General features: G+C 40.9%; 1 protein-coding gene across 2 annotated transcripts; it reads right to left on the bottom strand.

Moving 5' to 3' along the window:
• Nucleotides 1-522: 522 nt before the first annotated feature.
• Nucleotides 523-14,495, bottom strand: LOC148332154 (uncharacterized). Of its 2 annotated transcripts, XM_088303519.1 has the most exons (6): nt 13,922-14,495; nt 11,301-11,348; nt 10,993-11,037; nt 8,959-9,106; nt 8,572-8,733; nt 523-7,664 (listed from the first exon to the last, which is right to left on the bottom strand). In XM_088303519.1, exons 1-6 carry the CDS (start codon nt 13,970-13,972, stop codon nt 6,682-6,684), a joined length of 1,437 nt encoding a protein of 478 aa, XP_088159645.1. In that variant the 5' UTR covers nt 13,973-14,495; the 3' UTR covers nt 523-6,681. The 2 variants fall into 2 exon arrangements, with proteins under 2 accessions (XP_088159645.1, XP_088159646.1); XM_088303520.1 differs by lacking the exons at nt 10,993-11,037; nt 11,301-11,348; nt 13,922-14,495 and having other exon boundaries at nt 8,893-8,964.
• Between the last annotated feature and the right edge of the window lie 947 nt (nt 14,496-15,442).

Genomic DNA, 15,442 nt, shown 5'->3' with positions numbered 1-15,442 from the left:
GGTTGTTGATTTATTTCAAATAAAAAAATTTCCATTTTTTGAACTGATTCCCCTCACCAGGGTCACGGGCATGCTGGAGCCTATCCCAGCTGTCTTCGGGCAGTAGTCGGGATACGCGGTACTCTGAGGAAACCCATAAACAAGCATACAGACTTGATTTAGAAAGCCTGAACGTAGATTCATACCGAGGACCTTTAAGCTATGAGGCAAATTGGCTTAATTACAACACCACCATGCTGCCTAAATGAAATACCGTAAATTATTTATTAAAATACAAATATCATATTTATGCAGCATTTCTTTACGTGGATGACACAAGACAAATAACCAGAGCATGGTGAATATAAGGTAAATGTGTTGGTCTTTTCGACAAGGAACAATTATAGGACACACCTTCTGGGTTCAGCCAAATCCATTTTGACTTCGCTTTAGTTTCTTGTTTTCTTAAAATTGTTTTATTTTATAACAGAATGATGTCCAAAAACAACTTAAACAAGAGAATACACACTTTTGCTTTTTTAATTCACTTTATTTTGTCACCAAATCCACAGTTGTCTTTGATTTAAAGTAGCGTAGGTGACTGTATCCAACATGATAGACTTCCAGAAGCAGCAATGAAGAAAAAAAACATCAGGAGAGGACAATATCCAAACCAACCTCCTGGAAAACAGCACTCAATAAATATACAAATATATGAAAATGTTAAGAGAATCTCATTTCACATCAGAGTATGCACCACAGGTGTCTATGCTATACACACTGAGATTTTGAATCATTGCCAGACATAATAAACATGCCTGGATGTTCATATAGACCAATATCATGACAATCAACTTTGGCCTCATGATAAGCGACAGTGTTTTGTTTTTTCAGCTGCACGACAACAGTTAAGTCTCTCACACATGCTTACAACACGGAAGAGCAGCACAGATAGTAGATAGCTTTAAAAGAACACCACAACTTGTAGTAATATTCATCTGAACTAGTTCACATAGAGTCACGTGTACTTCTATAAATCCTGTTTGTTTCTATACGCAAGAATAAATGTTTCTCAAAGGATCAACAGTCGTGGGTGACCAGTCATGTGTTTTTGTATTCCTGGCATGTTGCCCTATCAATTCCCTGCTTCACTCGAGTAAAAAATATAGAGGAAATGCTCTCTTGATAAGGAGACAATGAACAGTCCTTTGCAGTCAAAACTCAGTAACAGTCTTAAAGTGGCCCGTGGCCTTCATTGAGGCCAGAGTGTGGCCCTGTTTAATCTAAAACAGTTGCTCAGAAGGCAAAATAAAAAGCGTGTTCTCTATGTACAGTGAAGGAACACACAACAGCTCGGCTTCAGTGTGAAATCAACGCTCGGTGGTGCTCATGTGTTACCAATTACCATTATGTTGAGTCAAGGGGCAAACTGTAGTCCAAAAATACCTGGAATTCCATTCAGCGTGGACATAGTCTGTCAGCTTTATTTTTTTCAGCATTTTGTGGGGCTGAGAACGTTTCATTATGTCCCACATCTTGATAATCATAATGTAAAAAATATACATTGGAAATTACAGGATTAAAAAAGACATTTAAAATGGCATCAGTCATTGCTTCCGTATTCATTTATTCAACCAGTCACTAGTATTGCTTGGAGCCACAATTTAAGATACTTATTTTTCAATCAAAATTTAAAAAATGTAAAAGCAATTATCAGTCATCATCAAATATTGTCTGCCATAAAGTTGCATTCAAACAACTTTGAAGATTCACTGGTCAAAAGTGTTTATACTTAATTTTTTTGAATCAGAGATGAAAGTAAATTTTTCTGAATAATTTTTTGGGGGGCGAATTCAGAATCTGTCCTTGTTTTTTTTTTCATAATAATAATATAATATGTAATATAGTAATATATTTAGTAATATATACGAACTAAGGGTTACACTCAGTAACAGTAGGATTTTTTTTCTAAAATGCCGTAGCTAAGAATTACAACACCTGGTAAAATTCATATTGTGCACACCTATTTACTGTTTTGGTGCTCAGGCCAAAGTCATGTGCAATATGAAAATATTACTTTGTCACCATCTTGTCCTAGCTTGTTGCCAAGGAACAGAGTGAGTGAATGAAGAAGCTTAATTTAGCCAGGCCTCGTCTAAAAATATTGCTTTGGTGCTATCTTGTTGCCGAGAATTTTGTTGCTTTAAGGAGCGAAGCTAAAAGTAGCTAGGCCATAGCCTTTTTATCAATAAATCAATAAATCAATAAATCAATAAATCAACAAATCAATAAATCAACAAACCAATAAATCAATGAATCAATAAAGAGCTTTGACAACATTTTGTGGGACTTATAGACATTGCTAAAGCTGTTGGGAAGGGTATCAGCTGCTCACAGATTTACACTATTCGTGGCAGGGTTTGGGCTAACAATCTACTTTGCTTCTATGAAAAGGGGCTGGTCGATTTTATGTCAAAGCTGTGCATCAGAGATGTAAATAAAACCTGAAATGTTCAACTCTTGTATTCCCAATTGTTTTCAGTCGACGGAAAAAATAAAAGGAATTGGCCTCACTGTCCCAATACATTTGGAGGAGAGTGTTCGGTGGGCAAATATTTTGGCTGTTTTTCGTCAGTCATGATATGATTATTTCTGGTGGCCTAATAATTTTGTCAAATTATTTTGACTTCATAGATTTATGTCTTTAAAAAATATCAGAGAGATAATGGATAGGAGAGTCTTGAAGGAAACATTAAAATGAACAAAAAAAAAATCTTGGGAACACCTAACTGGACCTTCAGAAGAAAATTTAGGAACCTTATCATTTAAGATATTTCATGAGTATTGGTAACACACGAAGGCCACGAAGTGAGCCTAAATGAAGCCACTTTCTTGTTTTGCACTTGGGAGAAGCATTTAAGCCAAAGGCAATTCAAATGCTTACAGTATATATATACTGCATATGTACAATCGAGGGCCTCAGCCCAGCACAGCTCACGGCTCAGTACGAAAGAGGTAAAAGTCTTTTTTTTTTTTTTTCACAACAATGTGTTTCCCATCAACCAGCCTTCACCAGAGTCAGGAAACACAGTGTGAACACTATTGCTAAATACTACTTTCGCGAGTCTCGCGTGTGCGTTGTCTTTTTAGAAAGAGACCACTTAAAAGCACAGCTAAAACCCATTTCATGTACGACACACAACATACAAAAACACGCTCGCTCGCACGCACTCGCTCATGTAGCAGCAAGAAAATATATGATGCCTAAAGAGAGTCGAGGCACCACAGGCTGTTTTAAATCACACATCCGATAGTGGTAATCAACAACATTATTTAAAGGAAGGTGGAAATGTACGATACGTCTTGATACAAGGTTTTACAGTTTGTATGACTTCGCCTTTACACACCACCGTAATGGTTTTGAAGTGTCAACTTTCAGCTCAATTTTCAATCGTGTTTGCTATCATAAGGGTCATCAGTGACCAGGAAACAATGCCAGCTGACTTTGTGTGAGAGGGAGTCTACACTCCGGACTGGTCGCTAGTCGACTTACAAACATAGTGGCACCTTGAGATACAAGTTTAATTAATTCCATGACCATGCTAGCAACATCACACATTAGAATCTCAAATCATCTTATCTCATTGAAATGAATGGAAATGCAACAACATGCCAATGCTATTTTCCATTTTAGTTAGCATTTAGCAATGCAGTTTGGCTGTTTTTGTCTAATTTCATGTTTACTTTGAAAGAAAAACAGGGAGCGCCATTAAATACCTTAAAGCATCTTTTTGAAGAATCTTTCACTATTTGCCATAGTGCCGCTTCCTGTGGAGTTGAGTTTACTGCCACCGTACGGCACTCATATCTGAAGATTATACTTGCAAAGCAAAAATATATCAAATTAAATAAAATTCACAAAATACATGACAGCTTGTATCTTAAAAAAACACACAAGTCTGGTCACTTATATTTCAAGGCACCACAGCAGTCACGGTGTTTGGCTTTTTGGTGAAATTTTAAGGTAAACCTCAAAGCACACCACCATCATGTGTTAAACACGGTGGCATAAAATGGCTTGGATTCCCAAAATGGAAAATGCCATATCAAAATCTAAACTTCAATCATATGTTGATGATTTTTTGTCCAATTTACAGCGGTGATGTATAAAGGAAAAACCATGCAAACTGTTTAAGTGTCCAAATTATCTTAGTGTATCCGTCAAAACACTCACTCCTTGTGAAACACACAGCCTGTCATATTGGCCTTTCAAAATCAAGCAATTGCAAAGTCACATTTGTATTAATGTTTTCCTGTATCTTAGCCAACAGTCAGCATCACTTTCACACATAAAAGGATCAAATCTGCCGCAATAAAATCAAAACGTGGTCACTTGTCGATCAACCGTGTCCCTCATGGTAACAACAGGGGCACAAGAATGCGCATTAGTTTTATGCTCAAACACAGTTTGTGTATGTGTGTGTGCGTGTGTGTGTGCTATTTCCATAAAATGGAGATTCGACCAGGACTAGGTAACCTCCCTCAATCCCAGGTGATACTTCAGTCAAGAGCTCCTTAGTCACCCACCCACCGAGGCGGGCACTCTACTGTACAACTAATGACTTTGAAGTACAAAACAACAGTCTGACTAAACCTTACATTTAAACTGACTACAAATATTTGTGAACGCTGAAAAGCAAAACACGTCTCATCAAAGATCGTATTGCCTTGCTGCATACATTTCCCTGTGTTTTTTTTTTCTTCCCACTTTAAAAATGTCCAGATGACTTGTAGAAGCACTCCAGCTCATTACAGTGCTTTTTACATTCATTATCAGTGTGTGAGAGTCAGGTGATCACTTTGCCTTTGAACAGTAACAGCCATGATACACACTTAAGAGCTAGTGTATTTAACAGTAACGTATGGTTTCCAATTATACAACAGAGTTGCACCATACTAACCATATAAAGCTTTGAACACCATGGATATAACATGAAGCTGGTGAGAGGACACCTTCGTGCAGGCGTGGGCAAATTACGGCCCGGGGGCCCGTTAAACGTTTAAATCCGGCCCGCCGAACCTGAGAAAAATTAAATGAATAAATACTGTGGACATATATATTGTTGTAGTGCTTTTGTTCACTTTCACTTTCATTTCAAATTAAATGTATTTTTTTTTTCTCCGATGATGTGAGGTTACCAAAATACCCCATCCATCTGCTTCTGGTCAGGGCCCTCTGTCAAATTTTAGAACCCATTGAGACCTGCCAATCAAAAGGTTTGCCCACCGCTGGTTTAGTGTATGAGTCACTTCTACAGAGGAGCTGCTCTTTGAAAGAAAATATTACAAAAACAAAAAAATCAACTCAATGAATTTTCTTTACATTAGGGATGGTCATCCTGTAATTATTATATTACAATGGAATGGATCAATTACATCTTGAAGCAATGGAGTCAAAACTGAGTGCACTACTGGCCTGCAACCAGTAGGAGCACTGATGAGTGACTCTCAACTACTTTGCAACAAGAACAACAAAGTACTGGGGTGAAAACAGGGGTTCAGAACATTCAGTGAGCTTCTCATTTCCAATTAAAAAATAGCAATAAAAAACACAATTGGTGATAATTTCTTCCTGCTTAACGTGATTATTTTCTATGCCCTTTATAATTGATTCATTCCAGGATTTTCATCCAACTGATTTGGATGTTTAGTGGTGGTCAAGGCAAAATGTGATGTCCACTAAACTTGATTGTATAGCATAGGTTAGCATTAAATGATATGACGTGTTAAATGATGCATACAGATTTATATATGTGAATACGGTGGGTTATTATTGTTTTCATCAATGCGGAGGAAGAGGTCAAAGTAGAATGGCCAACAAGGGCAAACTGTTTTTTTTCTTCCATAGATTTTCTTGTGGTTGTTTATTCAACTGTAATAGCAGGTTACTTACAGGAGTACGATGGTGTTATTTTTCTTGGCAGTTATAGCTGCCATCGTGGCTCAAACTATAAAAGTGGATTCCTATGTGTACTTTCTTATCCCCATTTTTGCACAATGGAGGGGACTTCACCACCTTTAACTGTGGAGTAGGAGGTTACTCAAAAAGCAAAACACCCAAATAAATTCCTGTAAATGCACTTTTCTAGATTCCCAGCCAAATGTAGCACGTTTTGGGAAGTGTGCCACAACAATGTTTTTTGGGAATCAGATGAGCAGTTTCTGCGTAAGCCTACAAACCAACAAACCGATTGATGTCAATTTAAACAACTCGTCGCACTCTTGAGGCATCATGTCGCTGCTGCTAAGCATAGGATGGTGCCATCATACCACTTACTCACGATGTAGCAGGGGTGACTCAAAAAATACTAAAATTCACCTTTCATAGACTCTTCATTAAGTGCACCACAACGATGGTTTGTTGTAAGTGTGTTGTTTTTGTGTGTGTGTATGTAATCCAAACCAATAAAGCAATCGACATCAATTAAAATGATACCTCACACTTTTGCACCTTTTGACTTTGCAGAGGTAACAATCATCAAGGCGCAAGTAACACCTCTCTCTGAGGTGAACGCCTCCTGTCCTCCCACTCACCTCCAAGACTTTTAACTTCAGTGACACAATTTACATCACTTACTCGTCTTGCTCAACGAGGATGACGCTAACCATAAACACCTCACTTTTTCCTTCCTTGTCTGCTCATTAGACCAGCGAGGCCCCCACGATGACAACGGCATCGCCATGCTGTTGGTCGTCCAGCAGGGGCGAGAGGACCCCCTGCATGGCTCGGAAGGAGCAGTCCACGTTGTCGTGCCGCTCCCTCTCCTTGAGGCCCACTTCCTCTTCTCGGTCTCTGCGTTTCACCTGGCAGCGACACACCTCGATGCCGGAATCACCCGTCAGGCGCCGGTGGCGGAAGTGATCCTCCTCGTCCTCCTCTTCATCCTCGTCCTCGTCTTCGGGGCGCATGGCGGCGAGGACAGCCCGTTGAGAAGGGGACGGGGTGGAGCGAGGTAAGCCGTCTTCTGCTCTTTCGTTGAGAGTGCCGTGCAGGGGGTCTGAGTAGACGAGATGCTGGACTTGCCCGGAGGTCAGGGAAGGTAGTAGAATCAGGGGTGATAGCGGCAAGTGAGGGTGGGGTGAGGGGCGATAGCTATTAAAGGGGTGAAGGGGAAGTGAAAGCGGGGCAGCCGGGTGTGAGATCCCCTCATTGCCATGATAGGAATGACTGGGAACGACATCCGGAGCGAGCACCGGTATAACATCCGGTGGAACCTGCGACGACGGTGGCGACGTAGATGGGGATGAGAAGCGGCTGCCCCCCACCTTCGTCAAGAGGGCACCGTCGCCCGCCGTCTCACTCGGCGTGGACATGCGACTGCTTTCGTACGTCTCGTCCGTCACCTGGACGGAGAAGGAAGTGCTGCAGGGCGAGGTGAGGGAGCAGGACTCACAGGAGCAGCTGGTGTAGTTGTCAGAGCTCTGGGACGAGGTGAAGCCGCTGGGACCCGGGCCCAGGTAAGAGGGGCAGGGGTGACTGTGAAGGTGGTGATGGGGGTAGGAGGAGCTTGGCTCGAGCATGGCGCCACCCTGCAGGGCAAAGACGGAGCTGTAAGGTGGAGGCGGTGTGGCGGGGTGCGCTGCCACCTCATCGTAAGTGGGTAACTTGAAGGTGGCCAGAAAACCTGAAAGAAGAACGCACGCATATTTTCAGGCTCGCCGATGCTCAATCAACGGCAATCTTTAACTTTAGCTCACCATATAGTGGCCGCAACATTCCACAATGCAAATGTGGCTCGATACAAATAATAACCTCTGAAAATGAGTAAAATTATAAAAAAATGACATAAACAGTTCACATTTTTTTAAATTATTCAAATTTGAAAACGAATGACATATTTTATTATGAAACTAATCAATTTATCTTCGGTGCATTACTCCACTTGCAGTGATGAGTTTGAGAGGGTGTGAAAATAACACCAAATTTCACACGCCTGCTTGCCATTAACACCTGAGAGGTTATCACACTAAACAAGTCACATGACACTCGAGTGGGAAAACGGCTAATTGGGACGAATTTGGACATTTTCATTGAGGGGCTTACTCACTTTTGCAGCCAGTTAGACATGGCTGTCTAAACCACTAATAAATATACGGGTGATATTAACAATATATATATTTTTTTAAATTATCATTCAATGATTGGTTTATTAAATTATAAATAGCATGTAAAAATCTAAATCTGATCAGTGATTATATGTTGTCACCGCTTTTTTAGCTAATTTAAAGCGATAATAATATTTTTTTGGAGGGTGAGGGGGGTCTAGACTGTAGTTTCTGTTTACTATCCTCATTGATCCAATTAATAATCTTTTCGCATATCTTCATTTTAAATTTCCAACTGACTGCAAACATTAGAATAAAAGTGTACAATTTAACTTGTATTTTCATGTAATCAGTCAATGAAAATCACATAAGTTTGCCCATTCGGTCGAACAATCTGAAGGAGGTTTAACAAACATACAAACATCTTTCTCTTTAAAAAGTGGAACTGCTACTTCACAACAAAGAAATATCCTTAAATAAACATACTTAGATCCAGCATGGAGGACGGGTAGTTGCAGGCTCCGTTATAGGCAATAAGATTTATCTCCCTCTGCCTTTGTTGCTGCTGGATCCTCATCTTGGCACGGCGATGGCGGTAAGCACAGAAACAGCTGAAGAGGATCAGCACAGTCCACAACAGCCAGAACCCTGCCAGAAAGAAAGAACAAAGCCCAATCTTTAACCCAAAAAGACAACACGACTTTAACAAAATGGAAGAAGTCGTTGATAGAGAAATACTAACAAATGCCCTCTTATACATAGAAAATTGTCATTGCTGGCAAATATTAACTGAGTTTAACATCCAACCTTGAGATCTTTGCATTCAAATGTCTAGAATAATGCAAACTGTCAAAGGTCGGCTTGGTGACTCACACCAGAGTTCGTAATAGTAGGTACAGCAGCCCGTCTCGCCGCAGCAGTGTCCTGTCTCACAGAGGTAACCTGGATTGTTGTTTATACCAGGACAGTACTTGGGACTGACTACAGGCTGGCTACCAGAACCCTCATGTTGATTCACCACCTGGTGGACAAAACAACACACCGTGTTATTGCCACAATGCCAGTTATTCCGGGACATTGCTTTGCTGTGGCATTTGGGTTTTGTTTCCTTTGATAGATGATTTTATGTTTATGCGGAAATAACAACTCCAATAAGAGCAACAAGTCCGAGTTGTAAACTTTGTATGGACCGTTGAATTGCCAATGAATTTCAAAGCCTGACTGACAAACACAAAACAATTGAATACAATACAACTTTATTTTCATAGCGCACTTCACTGATAAACCATTTAAGTCCATATGGACGCCATCTCCATCCATCCCTCCATTTTTTTATAGCTTGTCACCATTAGGGACGCAGGCGGGCTGGCGGGCTGGAGCCTCGCCTCGCTGACTTTGACCAGGTCTGAAGGCACATCTTGACAAATACAGTAACCATTCACAGTCACATTGACACCAACGAGATATTTAGAGTCGTCAGGGAACCTAAGCTGTATGTTTTGGGAATGCAGGAGGAAGCCATGGTGCTCTGAGAAAAGTGATAGTGGAAAATGCAAATGTCACAAGGCTGGACTCGAGAATCATTTCATATTAGTATTCCTTGCCAAGCAAAACTATTTGAATAAACGCGTGTAGCCTTACTATTAAGAAACAAATTAACAATGGTCGCCAATTGAACTCTACATTTGCACGTCTGCACGTGTCAGCAGATATTTTGGCTTCTCCTGCTCCCGCAGGTTTATTGCAGAACATACAGTAACACGACCACTTGTGTTATTTTCTTTTGTGTCATTTTTGTATCTGTTTAGTTTCCACGATGTGGCTTGTGACCAAATATCTCCAGTTTTGCTCCACTATGGACTTTCTCCCAGATGCTTGCGGCTTGCCTGCATGCCTTTGGCAAATTCCAGGCGTGCTGGTTACAAGTTGTTTCAGAAACAAGCAGTTTTTGTCTATGAAAAGAATGTAGGGTAGATATTCATGCAACTTTCATCTCATTAATCAAAGACTCAACTTATTTATATCTCCATTATCTAAGCCGGTTATTCTCACGAGGGTCACGGGGGTGCTGGAGCCTATCCCAGTTGTCTTCGGGCAGTAGGCGGGGTACACCCTGAACTGGTTACACAGACAAACAACCAGTCACAATCACAATCGCAATCACACCTACGGGCAATTTAGAGTGTGCCATTTATGTGTTTTAATTTGTGTTCTAATTTCCTGCTAATTTGTATTAAACCATGTGGAAAGTGCTTTGATTCTGCTCCAGCTGTTGTGAAATAAATAAAGTTGTATTGTATATTATTGTACCATGCATGTCTTGGAATGTGGGAGGAAATCTGAGTACCCAGAGAAAACCCACGCAGGTACAGGGAGAACATACAAATTCCCCTCTCAGAAAGTTCGGAGCGGGAATCGAACCCTGCACCTCTGAACTGTGAGGTGGACGTGCTGACCGGTCAAACACCATGCCGCTTTAGTTATATTGCATTAGAAAAACTAAATTGTGTTTAGAATCTTTCAAATCACCAGGATGACTTGAGTATATTTTATGGAATCTTGATTTCCTTCATTACCCAGCAAACTAGTTCAGAGTGAATCAAAAGAACTTCTGCAGCCAAGTGGACTTCATTTGGGGTCAACTGATTAACAACTCTCGCGCGTTTGCGATTGGCAACCAGTTCAGGGTGTAACCCCCTCCTCTCACCCAAAGTCAATTGGCTCAAGCTCACCTGCAACCCTAGTGAGGATAAGCGGTGTAGAAAATGAACAGATGGATGGCTGCTTAGTTCAAGATGTGATTCATGAACAATCAATTTCACACAATCAATCAAATTCTTAACAAGCAATGAATCGGTTATTGTGCCCATTCCTAATAGAGCGATAGAGAGCCAGACATATAGACACCTTGTTGATCGCAGGTTGGTCCGATTGCTTCTGGGTAACAGCCACCTGCAATTAAAAAAAAAAAAAAAAATGTTGAAGTCTGTGAAATAAACAACATTTTAAAAATCTAGAGAAAATGTGGAATTATTTCACTGTGACCACATCAGAGCAGGAAAGCCCGAAGTGAGCTGCAATGATATCTGCCGCGCACATGGTAACCGCACGAGCGGTACCGACAAAGTGCGTCGCCATGGCGACCACTCTGGTTATGCTCGGGGGCTTGATTTTCATAGTGCTCTGAAATGAATAGTGAAGGTCGAACTGCTCACCGTGGAAGCCTCGGTGGTCCCATCCAAGTATCTCAAGGACATCGTCATCTGGTTAAAGAAAAACAGACGATTACAGGAAACACCTCATTGTGAACGTTCAATAATCTCACATGGGATTCATGCCATTATACATTTGCAGTCTCCAAAACATCTAACCTTCACTGTCTCACTGATGAGCTCATTTTAATTCTTCCCAACCTGGTCACTTCTAACGAGAAACTCAATATCTTCATTTCTTCCACCTCCTTTAGCGCCACTGTCTTTGAGCCATTCGTCACATCATCGCTGGCCTCACCTTTGTCTTAATGATCTTCCTTTTCATCCTAGCAGAGATTGTTTGATCCCATAACTCACCTGATACTTTCTTCCATTTCTCTGGAATCCTGAGCATAAGTATTACAATTCATCCACTCTCACTACCTCCATCATCAGTCATACACACATATTCTGTCTTACTTTGGCTAAACATCGCTCATTTCCTTTCCAATGCATGCTTCCACCATTCTAAATGGTCCTCCATTATTAGCTCGCTGCTTTCACTGCAAATTACAATTTCTTCTAGTTACGTCATTGTCATTTATCAGCCTATACATCCCGATTGCAAAAAGAAAGGGGCTCAGAATGGATCCCTGATGCAGTCCTACCTCCACTTAATCTTCACTCTTAGACCTCCAGTACACCTCACTACTGTTGTACTGTTCTCAGAAATGTCCTGTATTATGCTAACATGCTGCCACTCCGGACTTTCTCATAGAGCACCGCAGTTCCTGGTTGGATTTCTCTAGATGTGATACAAAAAGAAACAATGCAGCTCCTTCCTACTTTCTATGTACTTCTCCATCACATGAATTTACTTACATGTTTATACTGTGTAGACTCATATTTCCACTTCACTGCTCAATAACTTTCATGTTATAATGCCGTAGCAGCCACTGGGCATGTCATACAGAATAATACAGGTAATGAATGCTGAATAAATAATACAGAACAGTCCCCAAATGTCCGCAGTCAGTGTATGATACTTTCATCCGAATGTTGTCTTGTCAGCGTGTGCACAAAATAAAAAAAATCAGTTCTGCCCGTATAAATGTCAAGGAGGAGCGCAGTGAGGAAAGTGTCAAATTGCGAGTGAAAGTGAGAGGCCACGATGCACAAACAACTGTGGTTGGATTTGGTACTCTTTTGTGAACCGCCTGATGGATATGTTGTCCGTATGGGGGAACAATGTATGCACTCGACTGCAGTGTGTGTACAAAGCAACGCACACAAAGACCTCGACCACCCACGAAATGATGATAAGACAAAATCCAACGAGCAAAGAGCCCCAAATGTCACAGCAACATTGTACACAGACACCATCTAATGATATTCAAAACAAGAAAATCCTCATCGACGAATGGTGAACAGTATGGTTAGTTCCTGAAATATTCTTTTTTTTACATTTCTTAAATGGTTAATGCATCAATATGTCAAAGCAATTTATCCCAAATTACGATTTTGATTCTAAAATATAATCCACTATTTGCAGAATATCACATGCCCAAACCGGGAAAGCTGGTTTGTAGGTTTGATGTGTATGTTGTGACAACTATAACAACAGGTCAATGACAACACAAATAAAGCTGAAATATTCAATATTGTCAACTTTGGTAACACTTGAAGATATCTTGTGCAAAAATAAAGAAGACTAATAGAATGTTATGCTTAATTTCAAATTTGGCTAAAAAAAATGAAATCATTTCTTGTTCAGGATGTTAAGACAGACACTGAAGTCGAAAAGGTCTGTTGATGATGCTGGACTGTCTCTTTGAGACGGTTTGTCTGAAGAATTTGTTTTGTGCTTTTTATGTGTCATAAAAGTAGACTAGAACACAAAAATGTTGCGTGAGCAAAAGGGAAAATCAGTGCAAAGAAGTCACCCATCGAGCAGACGTATTTGGGAAATGATGAAATGATCAACGTGATTGGGACCTTTGGCTTTCAATTTTATAATGTGACTCATCAATCACAAGTTGATTGTTTTACAACTTCAAATTTCTAGCGGTGGCATGCAAAGGCAAAAATGTTTCTTTTTTTTATGTCATCATCCAAATGCTTGTGCAACACAGAACAACTTGATTAGTGGTGAGAAGCTTTAATCAGCATACAAACATGAAAGGTCATCCACAATGTGGAGCTGTCAGCATCCTGAATCAGCAATTTAGTCACTTCTACAACTATTCGTCATGCATAAAGCATCGCTGGAAACAAATCAATGTATACGTACACTACACTTTACACAGGTGAAAGGTAACAGCTAAAAGAACACAGCATCCATATTTTTACATTACACTCTTAAATCTTGACTGTTTGCTGCTTATCCGCTAAAAAGCATTCACCTGAATGATAATTAGGGGACACACAAATTAATATCTGATTCAGAATTTGGAAATAATTAAGAAGCCAGGAGAGAAAGGCGAGTGCATAGGAGTAGAAGCTGCAGTGTTTGTCAACATGGAAGCATGATGCTCTGCAGCAATCCATGCCTGCGCTTTGACAGCAGTGTGTGCGTGCGTGCGTGCGTGTTTTTGCGTGTGCGCGAGCGAGTGTGTGGTCGCGTGTGCGTGTGTGTGTGTGTGTACCTCCTCAGCCTTGAGCCCGAGACAGAACGTCAACGTCTTCTCGGGATCCATGTTAAGAAGAAGCGGACGTCCGATCGGAGTGACAACGTGCACAAAACGTAGGCCGAGGTGTGATCTCTTCCTTCGGGCTTAGCGCTCCATCACAGCGGCCGCCCCCCTCGCCACAGACACCGCGGCTTCCCCATCCGCCATTCACACGGACAGACAGACGGAAGGACGCCCCTCCCGGACCTCTTCTCTCTCAGTGTCTCTCCAAACACAGAGGGTATTGAAATAGCCCCACTCCCATCACCACCCCACGCCAAGCAAAACAGGGTTGTGTGACCTCGATTTAATCGGTGCGCAAGACGAGGCTGTCGTCGCCTGACGTTTCATGTGGCGATGCAAATGTGTGTGTTTTGGTCCCCCTTTGTTTTGGTAGAGAGGGTCGCGGATGCTGCGGGTGACGTCATGCTTCTCGCAACCCCTCCACAGAGCGAATGCATCCAGCTACCCCTCCTCCTTTCCATCCCCACGATCGACTTGATTGGCCTGAGCTCCCAGCAACAGTCCAACACACTTGATCCTTGTATCGTTCACCTTAAAATTCCAAGCGTAGAGGTGGGAAGCAACTGGAATTTTCAGGTATATGTACTTGGACATGTGGTAACATCACCTGTTGAAAAATGACCACATGACAACTTCTAAACCAACTTTATCTGGGCAAAAGTGGCGGGGCTTTCCTTTTTAGATCAAGTAAAAACATACTTAGGTCTTTAAGTACCATGCACCAACATGACCACCATTCTAGCATAGTATGTAAAAGTGGTCATCAAAACCAGAATGTTTTTTTTTCTACAACGAGTGTGGAGAAGTTTTTTTCCTAGGCCAAATTGCGCATGCGCATTTTACATGACGCTTAAAATAATCAAAATAGGGCCGAAGTGTATTTAGTATAGTTTTAAAGAGTTACTCAGTTGACATACCTAATTGCTTCTGCGCTGATCTCAAGTTCCATTCAAGTTCTTTCAAAAACTAAAATTGGTGTGAATAACATCAATATCTTTCTCTGGGTCATACTGACACTTAACTGTAGCTGGGTTACGATGAGACCTGGGGTTAAAATCGCGCAATTAAATATTTGTATATTTTACTGCGCGTAGGCAGAGAACATGTATAATTTGTAGTCTGACAACTATCAGGTGCGAAGAATTACCAGCGCCAATCAAGCCTCCTTTCTTCTGCGCACGTGAGAGGACCGATTTGTTTAGTTATCACGTCATGTACGATCGCGGTGTCACATCAAAGCTAAAATGATCACATAACAGCAAACTGAATAGCATACTATATAATAATGCAACAACTAAAAAAGAAATTAGAAACAAAGGAATATAATTGACACCATTTTAAATGCTATTTACATCCTCAAGGGCGCAAAGCATGCTGGGAGAACCTTCTAGCGACCCTTCATTATTATTTAATTTGATCAATGTAACTATTTTTGTGTTGTGAAATACTTATGTTGAGTTGCTTATCACTAAA

This window comes from Idiotropiscis lumnitzeri, chromosome 8 (genome assembly GCF_059441095.1).
Source record: "Idiotropiscis lumnitzeri isolate Australia: NSW breed Sydney's pygmy pipehorse chromosome 8, RoL_Ilum_1.0, whole genome shotgun sequence".
NCBI lineage: Eukaryota > Metazoa > Chordata > Actinopteri > Syngnathiformes > Syngnathidae > Idiotropiscis > Idiotropiscis lumnitzeri.
Note: the sequence above shows the minus strand (reverse complement) of the source record. Positions and strands in the feature narration are given on the sequence as shown.